General features: G+C 42.5%; 1 protein-coding gene across 2 annotated transcripts in view; it reads right to left on the bottom strand.

Annotated features, from left to right (window-relative positions):
• The window catches only part of ETV6 (ETS variant transcription factor 6), a 137,441-nt gene that overhangs the window by 10,777 nt on the left and 111,870 nt on the right, over positions 1 to 14,794 (bottom strand). For both annotated transcript variants that reach the window (XM_051635957.1, XM_051635948.1), the window contains exon 5: positions 12,886 to 13,431. In XM_051635957.1, the coding sequence (XP_051491917.1) occupies positions 12,886 to 13,431 (546 nt within the window). The remainder of the gene's footprint in view (positions 1 to 12,885; positions 13,432 to 14,794) is intronic.

Consider the following 14,794-nt stretch of genomic DNA (forward strand, 5'->3'; position numbering starts at 1 on the left):
CCAGTTTGCACCCATTTTGCTTTTTTTTTTTTTTTTTAAGTGAACTCAGATGGTTGAACTTTGTGCAGTCTGAAGGTAGAGGGATTTAGCTATGGAGAGAGCTAGGACTGAGAGGCTTTAGGGTGATGCAGTATGAAACAACCTAGCCAAAGTGGGAAGGCAGTGAACAGGTCCAGCAAAGTGGTAAGGCTCCTGAAAGCAGGCATTTCCATGTCCCACCATTTTCTCAGCTGCACTGCTGGGCAAGCCTGAACTACGTACTTAGCTGGGTATTAGGGCACAGAATCACAGAATTGTCAGCATTGGAAAGGACCTCTGAGATCACAGAGTCCAACCATCAACACAAAAAAAATCCCAACAACCACACACACTCCACCAAAAAACACACACAAAAAATCACCACAACCTCAGCTACTACAGCATGCCCTGAAGTGCCACATTTACATGTTTCTTGAATACCTCCAAGGATGGTGACTCCACCACCTCCCTGGGCAGGCTGTTCCAGTGCCTGACCACTCTTTCAGTAGAGAAACTCTTCCTAATACCCAATCTAAACCTCCTCTGCTGCAACTTCAGGCCATTTCTTCTTGTCCACTAGGTATTTAATTGGGAGGTCAACACCCACTTCCCTACAACCTCCTTTCAGGTAGTTGTAGAGGGCAATGAGGTCTCCCCTCAGCCTCCTCCTCTAGGCAAACCTTCAAATGGAGAGGCATGGCTACAACTTTATTCTTGTGAATGCTTCTAGAAGGATTTTTACAGTTATGCACGAGGTAGTGATAAGGTGTATTTAACTGGCTCTCAAAATGTCCCCCATCAGCACTGCAAGAGGCAGCAATTTCACACTCCTGCTAATAACAGCCATGTATTGTACAGTCCTGAGGCTGGCAGAGCTAGAATAAAGCCTTGGGGGCTGCCTGCCCACTCGGTCTCTTGGTTGCTGCTGGGCTGCCAGGGTTGACAGTAGGCACAAGAAAAATAAGCAGCTGCACAGATGTGGGGAGGGTGGGAGAGAGGAGACAGAGCAGTTGGAGCTGGAAGAGTAGAAAGAAAACTCTCCCATAAACAGCAATTGCTGGATTTAAACCCCACTGATAGCAGCAAGCTTTCCTCCTTGCTCTTGTTTCAACCCCTCTTTCACATGGCAGAAGTGCCCAAACCTCAGCCACTCCTCCTTGGCAAAGTAAAACTCAATTTCTCTTCTCTGGCTGAAAAGCTGTTTGCTGCCCACACTTCCAGCACTGCTTCAGTAATGTTACAAAAAGGGGGAGACTGTAATACTGGCATTAAGAGTCCCTTGTGACAGTCAAATAGACACTGTCTGAGTGGGAGCATGTATTACAGATCCTTCATTACAAATACCTTTTAAGTCTATAGGCACAGTCTTCTGAATATATACACCTGAAGAACACTGGCATACAAATACTTCCTAATGGCTATATGATTAATACTACATATATCCCTTAGAATTGTAAGACCACCTCGGAATGATCTATGAATGAAACATTATGGACTTTAGGCTACTAATATTTTGACACTCATCCAGCCATTACCAATGACTTCTCTAGTACCATTTGGCCAAGGCAGACACAATGTGGTCATCTTGATGTTGCAGTAGTGGGAGGCCTTACATTGGTGCTCCCTTAGATTAAATAATGTTCTTAGTAGTATAGGCATACATAGGCTAAAGACCTCTTTTATTCAGAATATAACACTTCCCTGCACTGCAGTATTTCCTAAAACACACACTGTATCTGAGACCCCTGTTGTTCAAGTGAGGGCCATGGTGCAGAAGCAGAGCTGGCCCTCCTCACACATCAAGTACCAAAATCCTCATCTCTACCATAGAAATCTTTTGCAAGACCCACCCACATCTTGCACTGAAGATAATTCTGTAAACCACAATGAGTCTGGCTGATGACTGACTTGGAAACTCAGATAGCTTCACAGGGGAAGACATTATGCCAAAGTACCGTTGTCATACTCTCTCTGACATCAGCTGAGGCCTTACTCCTTACTGGGTAGGTTAAGCCTAAAATTTCTCCAGCATGATATCATTTGACTTAAATGGTTCTGTGATTTCTAGCAGCTGAAGAGTTCTCTCAAGCTTGGCCCCCTTTATTCTACAAGGTGATTTGTGCTTCTGCTGCATTTATTCCCAGTGAAGCAAACAATGGCTGTTCACAGCTGAGACTAATGAACAGAACTTCTCTAAAAGTTCTCTGCTTTTCTGGTTTCTGTAAGCACACCTAAAGTGTGGTTAGGAGAGCTAACATGGTGATTGATGCTCATGGTATCAAAATAATGAACTAGTAAAATTCAGCTAGCCACAGTGACTGTGAGAAGGATGTCCTGATTTCCCTTCCATTTTATCCTCTCTTCTTCCTGCTGCTTACCTTGTGCTGGCTCTGCTGTATTAAAAAAAAAACAAACAAACATCAAACCAAAACATTCAAAAAACCCTGAAAAAAGCACTAGCTGGCTTTCTGCTATTTAAGAGCTGAATCTGTGTGCAGGAAGATCTAGTGAATGCTAAAGAAGGTGGCAAAACTACACTGGCAGAGCAGGAGAGGATGGGGGGAAAGTGGGAGAGGACTAGAAGGTCCTGTGGACCTTCAGCCTACTGTCTGTGATCACTCCCCCTTGCCTGAGAAGACTAGCAAGTCTCAGAGAAGGCAACGCTACTTTGGGGCATCTGGAGTTGCTTAAAATGTAGCCAGAACCAAGAAATCAGAAAGGTTAATTGCTGTTCACTTGTGTGTAAAATAAAAAAAGACTGGGACAGAACTCCTAAGTCCTGATTTGGTTAAAGCTCTTCATGGAGATGAGCTCTAATTGCATTGCAACCACATTCTAACTGCACACAGGCAGAGCTTTCTGGACAAGCCAAATGGACATCTGGGCGACCCAACTGGTGCATGAAGTTCACCACACTGCTACTGTAACATGTTTCAGGGGTACAGTGAGAACTCCTTAGTGAACTTGCTCTCATCACACAAATGGAGAGGAAGGAAAAATAAAGCTGGTGCAAAGGAGAGGAAAGACATATGGCTGGACCTTTTCAAATCAGCTCCTCTATTCCTGCTGAAAACCATTTCCATGGAAAAAAAATAAACAAATTGGGAAACCAACAAACAGCACACTGAGAAATGAAGACATGCTACAGTAGCATTACTGCTGTGTTGAGACACAATCCAGCCTCAGTATCTACCTAATTCTATGCCATACTTAGTTTAGCAGACAAAACTACAAGAAAAAAGTAATCAAGTCTCATGTGTAAGAGGTTAAACAGGTCTGAGGACTGGGGTGGCATTGATCCTGAGATGGAGCAGTGTTGCTCATCCCTATATAGTAATCCATGTCCAGGTTACTAAGGGAAAAGAGTTTTCTTTCTGTGAATGTTGGCTGCTGTTGGAAGCAGGATGTTAAGTTGTTACAGTAAAGCCAATGTTTCAATGGGGAGAAACCCCTTGACAGACAACTGCTCAGTAAATTAAAGCTGGGGCTGAGGAGAGAGGTTGCCAGATCACACAATACAACAGTTGTATGTTGCTTCTGTTGTGTCCCCAAACACCAAGTGAGAGATCAGGCAGAGAAGGAGAGCAGAAACCTGAGACTGTCATCCTGCTAACAGCTGGGCTGTGAGGTTGTAAAAATAACACTGCAAAATGAGGCCAAGCTCTGTCCTTGGCAATAAAAACTTGCAAGGGGAAGGAGAATCCAAAAGGTTCATATCATGTGGTTGTAGCGAAGAGCACTCAAAGCACAAGGAATATGTAATGGATGGGTCAGACAGTTTGATGGATGATGAATTTGCAAGCTAAAGTATATTCTTTTATAAAACTGTGATTCTCCCCCCGCCCTGTTCTCTTGTTCCATTCCCCCATTTCCACCAAACAGACAGGTATTTCCAGTATTAGCATCAAGTGTTGCTCTTTTTCTGCTCCACCACAATGTTAGAGAGCACTCTTCCGTTTATCTTGCTAAAGAAACCTGCCTCTAATCCTCCTGTGGCTTTCGCTCACCCTTACTGCCCATGAAGGACAATTGTTAGGAAAAGGAAGAGGAATTCAACCTCTGCCTCTTCACACACACATCCTACAGACACCTCAAAACCACAATGACAACAGAAAACTGGCCAAACACTTCAATGAGGAGAACTTAAGAATTAAGGATGAAGCTTGATCTTCTGAATTCTACTTTAAAGAAGCAAGCAAAACTACAGTGAAGTAATTCCCAACAAGAGTAAGGATTTTTGACCTCACAATGTGAGAATCCCCAGTATCTTCTGTCACAAGCTCAGTTCACCCCTGGGTTTAGTCTTCTGAGATAACCGAGCTGTTTTTGTTTTTTTTTTCCAACAGCAGCAAATGGTTCTTTGTAGACTGCTGCCCAAGAACCTCACTGCTGTGCTCCATCAGAAAGCCTAAGACTCTCTTGGAGGTGTGTCTGGAGGACATGGCTCCTGGTGTGCTCCCAGGAAGCTCCTCCTGAAGGGACTTCTTCATAAACTGTAATTTGCCACTTCTTAAGGCCCCTTGCAGAAAACTGAAATGTGAGCTGGTCTTCTGTGGGTTCAATCTCCACATGCAGACAAAGTCGAACTGTAACTCCTTTCCTTTTTTTCCCTTCCCTTCCCTCGATACAGATGGAAAACACTATGTTGCTGAGACCTTCTTTTTGCCTGCAGTCTTACCCATTTAAAGGTGTGCATTTGAATCAACATAAACTGAAATATTCTAACTGATTAGTATTACACCAGACTTCAGTAGGCTTGTCTCTGAAGAGAGTGTAGTGTCAACACTATGGTGTCTATTCCTACTTTAACTACAAGGGTTCAAAGTGATGCAAGTTTGCTTTATAGAAAAAAATCTGAATTATTAAACCAACTCTAGCCTGAAGGAAGTGTGCAGTATACAGGGAAAATAAGGGGCATGATTTAGTTAAACGTCTAGTTTCTTTAAAAAGTGTTTAACATCCTGCTGACCTCACTGGAGTCTGAGGGTACTCTGAATCCACTTACCACACCTGCCTAGCCATGTAGGTGCTGCATTACAGTAATGAAATGGGTGAAATCTAAATTGACTGAGCTTTCCTATGGCTTGGTCAGACCTGGTTTCTGCATGGATCTGAACAATTGACTTAATTTCTACAACTGTGCAGTACGAATGGAGGCAGCTGTAAAGCAAGACACTTCACAGAAAATCTGCAACCACCTAGCCAAGCTATTGCCATTCAGCTACTGCTTAAGTGTCATTAGTTGAATTAGCAGGCAAGGCATACTTTCTTGCTGAAATTAATTGTTAATGCCATGTTAAGATGGCTCTCAAGGTTATAATGAAAACTCCTATGAATATGAACTCTATGAGCTTGACTCTGATCCACATTTTCAGTCTCTTTACAGCAATCTGGCTTTCCACAAGGGGCTTGAAGAAACAGTACTGTAAATGTAAAAGTGTACCTGACTGCAAGGGCAAGTGATGAAACAAGGCCAGTGACATTACCACTGTCATATCCACGTGGGAGCAACACACCATGCCTACACCAACTTTCCCAGGTTCTTTCAAGGCTCCAATCTGTCTGTATGAGCTGATGCCCTAAGGGAAAGAGGGTCAGCCAACTGGAAAGCAGGCAATGTACCCCCACCACTTACAACTCAGCATGCTGAACTGAACCACTGTTTCAGCTTTCTGTAGTATCCTCGGCTGTAACTTGTAACTGTTCAGTTGCTGAGACTGTCTTGTCACAGTCACCCCCAAAGTCGGTGCTTCACAAAAGCCCACCAGTTAGTACTATGCTGTCAGCCCCTGCTGGGATTATGCCTCATGATGGTGTGAAGATAGCCTTGGCAGTCTTAGGCATGTATACATGTAGGCTCCTACATTATTGGCAATTATTATGTCTTTAAAAGACAGAGTACCTCTAAGGAAGTACAGGACAAAAGCTAAGTCTCTACAACTTCGTTTGTTATCCTCTGCAAAGGAAGATACATCAATCATTTTCAGTTTAGGTAAGAATTCACCACAGTGAAGCTTGTGATGCAGCTTTGGAAGAGGGAATAGTAATGAATTAAACAGTGCTGCACATCACTGGGTGGATCACAAGCTAGAGTGCTGGTGCACACAGGGAACCTGACTGGCATAGGCTCTTCCTGACATCAAGTGACACGGCAGATCTGTGTGGAGATGCCTGTCCACGTAAGTGACTTGTAGAAGAAAGTTTCTACTTACAAAGCAGTATTGTCATTCTTGAATGAAGTCACCAACCACCAAATTACTATATGAGGGAATTAGGTTCAAGCCTTTACTACCAAACACCCATTGTGCTCACTGCCTTACACACGTAGACAATGCATAACCGAGAAAAAAAAGACTACACTGATTTGGGTTCGCAAATCCAAGTTATTGTCCCAGTAGTAGATGGCCACACTTGGGCAGGTTCTCTTTTTGCTTGAAGGATGTGACTGCAACATCAACACAGAGGAGGCTGTATCACAGGAACATTACTGCTAGCTTTAAATGCTGCAACAGATGAAAGGACTGAGATAGCTCAGTGTGAGTTACATATCCAGCCTCTGGAGTTTATGAATAGCTTGGGTTGCTGTCACAGTGATGTTTAATAAAGAAAAAACCCAGGGAAATGCCAGACTGACCAGTAGTACAGAGTACTGATTGTTGCAATTTTAAGCTGGATAATACATTTTTAAAAGAAATCGGAATGTGTAAATGTGAGCCTTTATAGCATAAGAGAAGGTGTTACTAGTCAGTAGAATCTGGAAGTAAATTTAACCTTCAGTTTTGAGTGGGGCACTAGTCAGCTAGTGTCTACTGATTCACTGTGCCATGACTTTATTTTCTGTGCAGTATAGTACAGCTTTCTCTTTCCAACACCTCTCACCAAACAACACTTGAAAACACCTTTGACCTTTGCATGCCCTTTCTTTATTTATTTACCTTGTTTGTCTGTACAGTTAACCTTTGGGGCAGGGACTGTAGCACAATGGAGCCTATAGATAAAACTGTATTGCAAACACTAAAAATTAAATAGAAGAGGAAGCTACCTCCTTTTTGTGAGGGCGAATGGTACCAGCTGCTGCAAAAAAATTAACTTCTAAGTTGTGATTAGTTATTGGTTTTTACCCTCTTCACTATACAGGCATAACTGTTCTTTGCCTCTTTTCCCACCTTTCCTCTCCTCCACTCAGCATATGCCATTGCACAGTAACTGTGCCTGTACAACAATTTTGTACAGACAGGAAAATTAACAAATGTGGGTGTAGCTGCATTTGCACAAAGGATTTTGCTGGTAAATCAGTTTAAAAAAAAAAAAAAAAAAAAAAAAAAGACCATCCTACAACTTGACACAGTTGTAAATGTCATAGTGACACATCTGGAGCAAATGCAGGCACTGTGGCTCTGGTCCTAGTAAATGAGTTGAGGAGACACCAGATGCCATTGTGCCATGTTTTGAAGTGTGGTGACTTGTGATATTTAAGCTCTAAATGTCTCCTGCTAGGAACCCAATAGCTCAATCAGCTGAGCTTGTTTTTCTTATCCTCTTTTAATAGAAGCTTTTCAGCTCAACTCTAAAGTAAAAAAAAAATAATAAAAAAATCAATTGATTCACACTTTGTTAAAGCACGTTTGTGAAAGATTCACACAACTAACCCCTCCTGTTTTTTCCCCTCCCACACAAGTTTATGAGAAGTGATGAAGTTTTTCAAAGGGGAGGAGAATCCTCCTCCAACCTCTCTCCCCACAAAAAACAACCAGACTACTATTCTTACAGAGCTTTGGGGTGGAAGACCTCCCTGTGCTCAGAGCTAGCACATAGCTGACACCCAGCACAAGCACTGTTTTGTAGCTTCTAGTAGAATGTGAGTCATTCATGGCTCATGTGCTCTAAACAGGGGACTGCATTTCCAGTTTTGGCCATCAGACTGTTTTTATTGAGAAGTCATATGTGTCTGGCTACCAGTCTGTGGGGTTCATGCTATGCCCCTGGACTCTCTGGATGTGTGGCACACTGAGGGCCTGAGGCAGGTGGGAGGCAGAGATGGAGGTAGATCTCTTTCATTACTTTGGCAGGGTAAGAATCCTGGCTGTCCTCATTCCAACAGCAGTTGATAGTTTTGTGGGCCAAACCAATACAGTGGTAGACAATGTGCTTCTAAACAGTTTAAACATTACCTGGCTTTTCCTCAGACTCCTGAAGGGGAAGAAACAAATCTGGCAGCTCATAAAGTCAAACACAGTCCAGTTGCTAAGGCAACCCAGCTGGTAAGAACCACATACCAAAAGACACCAATAAGCACGAGACTCCACCTGCCTTTATATTCCCCCCCAGCCAAATGCAGAGCAAAATGAAAAGCACTAGGCAAGGTGGGGCTCTGCAGAAGAATAGTAATTCTCATCCTTCCAGGCCGCTTGCACAAATGGGATCGGTCTGCCTCAAACACACACAGAATGAACCTGGAGCTTAATGGGTTTTTTTGGATTCAAATTCCAAGAGTACAGGAAGCCCTTGATAGGGAGTCCAACTGCACCTAGCACTGCTCCCTGGCACCCTGCCTTACCCAACCACGCAGCTGTTTCATTAGAACCTGTACAGGGCAGTGCTCGAGTGAAGGGGTAGTTACAGCTATATCCCAAAGTTTCAAGACCAGTGTTTGCTGTGGATTAGTGAACAAACCTTTTGGTTTCAGGGAGCTAGTATAGCAAAGGACACAGAGGTGGAAATCTCAGGAACCTGTTCAGCAATGTTTCCCCTCACAAGAAACATCCAGAATTGTATTAGTGACTTTTAAGTGACTGAATCAAAAGTAAGGTGAATTCCATCATGTTGTTAGATTAATTAGCATGTTTCTAAGCCAACTTCTATGTGATAAAAGTCAGGAAGAAACCTGCCCTCTTGTAGTTGGATAATCCCATAGCTGACTCTTGCAGGGACTCCTGTGTCTTCCTTTAGGGAACCAACAGGTTTCTGGTGAGACCTAATAGGTCAGTTCCCATTTTCCTTCACACTAACAAGCTGAGGTGGACCTGGATATCTGAAAAAAGGACATTTTTGACACCTAAACCTTGGTGATTAAAACCTGCCCTGGTTGAACTCATCGGCAGAAGTCCCAGGAAAGCCATGGAGGTGGAACTTCATGATGGCTGGAGGGTTTCTGGTGGCTGTGGTTCCATGAGGGCTGCAGTGCCAGCCTCAGCCATGGCCCACTACAAGTGCCTGCCAATGCAATAACCCCTGCCTCTCCTTGTACCTCAGGGAAGTACCTTTTTATGAGATGTTAAAAGTCCTAAAATGTTTGATAACAAAACCCTCCCATCAGAGGTGTATGGGCAGTGGAATTTCCATTCTGCAGAAGACCTAATTTCAGGCACCTCTCTTGATTGAAACTGCAACTGTGTTGAAAATAAAAAAAGGAAGAAAAAAAATTACATTCTTTTTCCCCATAGAGTGAAATTACTGGAGACTGTTTGGGAGGAGACAGACTCCAAGACAGGCTATTTAAAAAATTCAGAGCTAAAAGTAAGCCAGATAGGCTGCCTGTTTGTTTGAGTCCAAGCTAGGAGCTAACAACAAACACCGTTGCTGCTTTGAATTATCAGTTCCAGTGGGGAAAATTGTCCATTACTCTGCTGTGCCAAACTCCCCTTCTGAGGTATTTTTAATATTTTAAGTGTTGTCATAGCTAGATGTCTATTGATGCCTGAGTTAGTTAGCTTAACCCCTGTCTGCTGTATTTACAGGGAATGCAAGTCTGCCTTTGGCTCATCCCAAAACAATGACCTCTCATTCTGACAAAGTTAGGGAGAAGACTTGTGCATGTTGTGTTGAGAAGATAGCTAAATATAATTTTTATAATCAACTCTAGCCATTGATGAATAATATATGGGACTTTAATGAGTAACATAAAGATACTTTATGCCTCTTGCTTTGCTAGAGAAGTGTAAAACGGCCTTAGAGGAAAGGAGAAGACTCTCAATTTGAAATTCTTTGCTGTAAAAGGCAAAGTGCTTTACCAGTAAAATTAATATTTTGAGAAACGATATTACATTAAAAGGTAGGAAAGATTAGTCAGCTGGTGAGCAGAGGTCATTATTTTGTCTGGCAGGAAGTCCAGAGCTCTATTGATCGACATCCTGAAAACACAGTATTTGTGTACAGCAGCAAACAAAACCATTGTTTTCTTTCTCAGCATTAAGCAATTGCATGCTGCATTTAAAAACAGACTCTATCTACAAATAAACAGGTTTATGAGGCTGTGAGGTATCTGAAGTCGACGAATAATTCCTTTTACAATTTAAAATATCTGAGCTGGGAATAAAACATGTTTTGGAGCTCAGCCCAATGTTTTAGTTAGCAGCCCATGGGGCTTCCCTGGTAGTTGCTCCTCATTGCTACCTCCCCTGAAAATCACCTGCACGCAAGCCAGTAGAAAGTCAAGGCTCTCTTCTCACCAGTGTAAACAGATAAGTATTTAGCTCTGGCATTGGACTACTAGTGTATCTTTTCATAATCTAACCCCATCAGCCTTTCTCATCCATAAAATAGAAAAAATGCCAGTGAATTTTAAAAAGCTCTTTTTAGCACTACCTCTATATTGATGTATGTTTACAGTTTTAAGAGACAAGCGTTAACAATTTTCATGGTCTCTCTCAAATTGAAGTGGTGAGCCATGGTTGGTCAAAAGCCTCAACTGAACTATAGAAGTACCAGTGAAGATAAGGACACTCAGGTGGAAAATAGCTTTATCCTGACAAAAAAGAAATGCTCTTGAAACAAAATCACTTAATGGCAAGAGCTCTAAATTGAAGGCTGTGAGATGGGGGAAGCAGGGAGAAAGGTGTATGCTTTCTTCTAGGCAGCCTACCTATGCTGCCATTGAATCCATTAGCACTGGTGAAGTTGACTTCAGGTATTAAACATGGGCATTCACATTTTTGGTAGTAAACTGGGTTTTGTAACCTTTAAATCGGCTGTGAGCCCTTTATAGGATCCAGTTAAGAGTTTACGAGTTATTACAGAACAGCACTTGCTTGTGTCTGTAGAGCAACTGAGGCTTGCTGGCATTTACAATTAAGGGCCATGGGGTACTGATGGAAGTACACTGGCAGGTTTACTGGTAGAAATCTAAGATGCTAGCAACTGCCAGATATGTAATCCCCTGACCCTTAGCCATAAAGCACTGCCCTCATCTGAACTGAAAGCCTGAGTCCATCTCAGGTCTTTTTGGCATGAAATACTTCACTAGCTCTTTAAGACATGCCACCCATGCTGGTGGGTCTAAGCAAAGCCATGAGACTTCAAGTGAAAGCTGCTAGCATGCAAATATAGCCTGTGTATAACACTTTAAACTGCTACACTTATGTGCCAAGCAACGGGGTCAGGCCCAAATATCCATGGGCTTGGGCTCTGTTGCCCTGCAAACAACATAGAGATGGAAAGGATGTGGGAGTATGAGTTATAGTCCTCGTGTCAGAACATGCAGAAATCAAAGATTCCCAAAGAAACCAAAGATTATGTAAGAGAACTCCTGGGTTTAAGTTAAAAAATTACACCACTGCCTGCTCCCCTTATTTTATCTTAAATTCTTTTCAGTCTAAGTGTCACTCTCAGAGAACATTTCCTTCTGAAAAATGAAAGTTAACAACCTCTCTGATTTTCAATAGTACTTTATGGAAAGGAAATCTCCAATGATGTAGCTAGTAGGGTTTCTTCTCTGCCATAACATTAAGTATATTTCTTAACTTGCTGAGAATAGTATGTGTAATAAAGGAGAGAGACAAATGTCAGCCAAGCAAAAATGTCAAAAGGTTAATTTCTCTAACCCATCTATTATGTGAAAGGATCATGGCCCTTGTTGTGCTTGATGTTTGACTATATGGTGAGATTACCAATTGAATTTAAAGTGGTAAGTCTTAAGAAAATAGAAAATCTTCCTCATTAAAGCTGAGGCGGCACCACATCTGTAACAAATTTAAGGCACTTAAGGACAAAAGAGAACAAGGTGTTTAAAAATGTACCTCTGTAGACATGTGTAATGCCCCATAGGAGGTGGGTGTCACATTAGCTCCCTGCTGACATAAATGCATGGAATGTTTTTGGGTGTGGTGTGTATTTACATCTCTCAAAAGAAATTGGTTACTGGGGCATTCAGCACATTTTTGAAGTGGTTAGATTACCCTTCCCCCTCTCCCTATCTATTTACAGTTCCCTTTCAAGTACAAACAACATTTTCTGTAACCTCAGCTTCCTGATTCAGCTGTTGTGATGTCAGTTATTTACGAGAACGAAAGTGAGACAATGCCTGTGGTTTGCATGGGACAAAGGCAACCTTGTTTCCATAAAAAGGGACAATCCTACTGTGAGAAGCACAGGGAAGCCTACGAAGTAGGACGCAGAGGTGATAATTCATTAGTCCCACCATGTCCATAATAGTCAGCCTGACACTGTATTATTACAAAGGTCACTGACAAGAGGGGTTTTTTTTCCTTTCCATCAGACTGGATGCTAATGTGAATGCAACTCTTGGAAAATTATCTCTCTGCAGGACAAAGCTTTGAAGAGAGCTGTCTTGGGAAAGAAATGGATTGCTAGCGGGTAGAGAGGCAGTGAGTGTCAGGACACAAATGTTTCAACACCAATTACGCATTCTGTGGTCACAAGCAAGTCATTTTGCACCTCTGCTTACCTGCCATGAAACTGGTTTAATCATATTCAACTGTCTGAACCACAGATGTGGTGAAACTTGCAGAATGCCAGTAAATTCTTGAGGTCACAGAGCAGCAAAAGGAAACAAGAAGCTCTTAATACACAGCATGGTTAGTTATGAATGAAGAGTGTCACCTCTGGTGTAGCCTAGAGAATGTTACTTACCTGCTATTCTTCCAATGGGCATTGCATGATCCTCAGGAGGGGATACAGACACCATGATGTGGTTCATATAAGCTAACTCTTCCCGGTGAGACAGGTTGATTGGCTTTACCTCCCTGTGCAGCCCATCCTCAGACAACCTTGGTGGTTTGAAATCGGAGTGCCTGGGGTTCAGTATCAAAGGATGCATGATAGGGCTGGGCATCAGCTGGATGACCCTGGTGTTCTCCTGGCGAGGGCTGGAGGGCTTCTGGAGCACCTCAGAAGGAGGAGGGCAGTGGTTGTTTTCTATCGGGGACACTGAAAGAGGATAGGACTCCTGGTGGTTGTTCTCTTGTTGATGCCTTGTCCCTGGTAACCTGTCAGCTGGGGAGAGGTGACGCATAGTGTTGTTGTCCATAGGGGACTTCAGTGGCCGCTGATCGGGGTCTGGTGATGGACGGTGGTTGTTGGTGATGGGTGATCTAGAACGATGCAACAGTTCAATGGTTGGGGGGTTGTGGTGGACAGTTTCTGTGGATGGTCTTGAAGGTCTCTGGACAAAGCTATCTGTGGAGAGAAAATAAACACAAACAAAACAAACAAAAAAGATTGTCTATATTGCGATCAAGGTGTAGGATCTAACAGTCAAATTGCTAGTGGGCTTACTGGGTACTGCTGTCACCCTGGAAATGCTTTTATTTGTGTGACCTACAGATGCCCAGAAAAACAACACATAAATGCAGATAGTTACTACTACACATAATTAAATTAGTATCATGAAAACAATTTCTCTTCATCACCATGTAACAGCAATTCCTGGGGAAATGTGTTAAGAGAAACCCCATCTTGAGAAGCTGACTGGATCACAGGTAAAGAAAGTAAGATCTGATTCAGCTGCACTGTGATTCTGTGCAAACATTTTGAATCTCCTGCCATTCATGTCTCTACGTGTGGTTTCTGTTATTCTACCATGATGAGCACTGTAAGGTAGAGGGCAGTGACAAAAAGGGAAAATGTCTCCAGGAAAATATTGGTACTAAGCTTTAGATAAGAGGCTTGGGTCAAAGTAGAGAGTATCTTACTCTGAAATACAGACTGGGCTATCTAAAACACCCCACTGGTAGGAAGCTCTTTGTAAAACACTAGCTAAATCTTACCCCTGGCTTGATTTTAAAAGCATGTAATAACTTCATAAGGACTTTTTCACCTTGTTTTATTTTGTCTGTGCTCTCTTCTGATGGGTTGTCCCATGTAAGCACTTACATTTTTTCAGCAGGACTTTTAGCATAACTTTTGCATGAGCATACTTCCCCAGCTGTGCTCCTTAACAGTAGGGGGGAGATAAATCACAGCTCTAGGTCAACGTCTTTACATACTAACAATTCTCTCACAAAATGAAATGCCTGACATAAACAGTTCAAACTTTCAGCTTAGCTAAGGCCATCAATTTTGACTTGGGAAATTACTGGCGAAGAGGAAAATACCATCAGAGCACAGCGACTAACAGGTTTTTATCTAAAGAACAAAGATCACATTTCAGTGCTGTTTGTTGAAAGCCACGGATTACAAGAGAAGAAAACTGCTGCGTACATGTCAACAACTGAAACAAGTAGCTGCCTATTTGTGGCTGACTGTTCACTCCATTGGCTCTGATACTCTTTAACTATCCTCTTGGTCTCTTGTAAAAGAAGCAATACTCCTTGAAGAGCCTGTCAAGGTGAAGACCCAGAGGCTCTCGCTGCCCTGGAACCCCCACAGGCATCAAGAGAGGAATCAGCACTTACCCAAAGAAAATGCTGAACCAGAAAAGCTCTAGTCCTGAGAAAATGTAGTGCCAAGCTGTGAAATAGCACCAACGCTTTTGCCTACTCAGTGGGCTGTTAATCTATATAAGGATGCTAATGTCTACGGGCAAACCTAAAATTTTAGG

The sequence above is a fragment of the Apus apus genome, chromosome 1 (genome assembly GCF_020740795.1).
Source record: "Apus apus isolate bApuApu2 chromosome 1, bApuApu2.pri.cur, whole genome shotgun sequence".
In the NCBI taxonomy this organism is placed as follows: Eukaryota; Metazoa; Chordata; class Aves; order Apodiformes; family Apodidae; genus Apus; species Apus apus.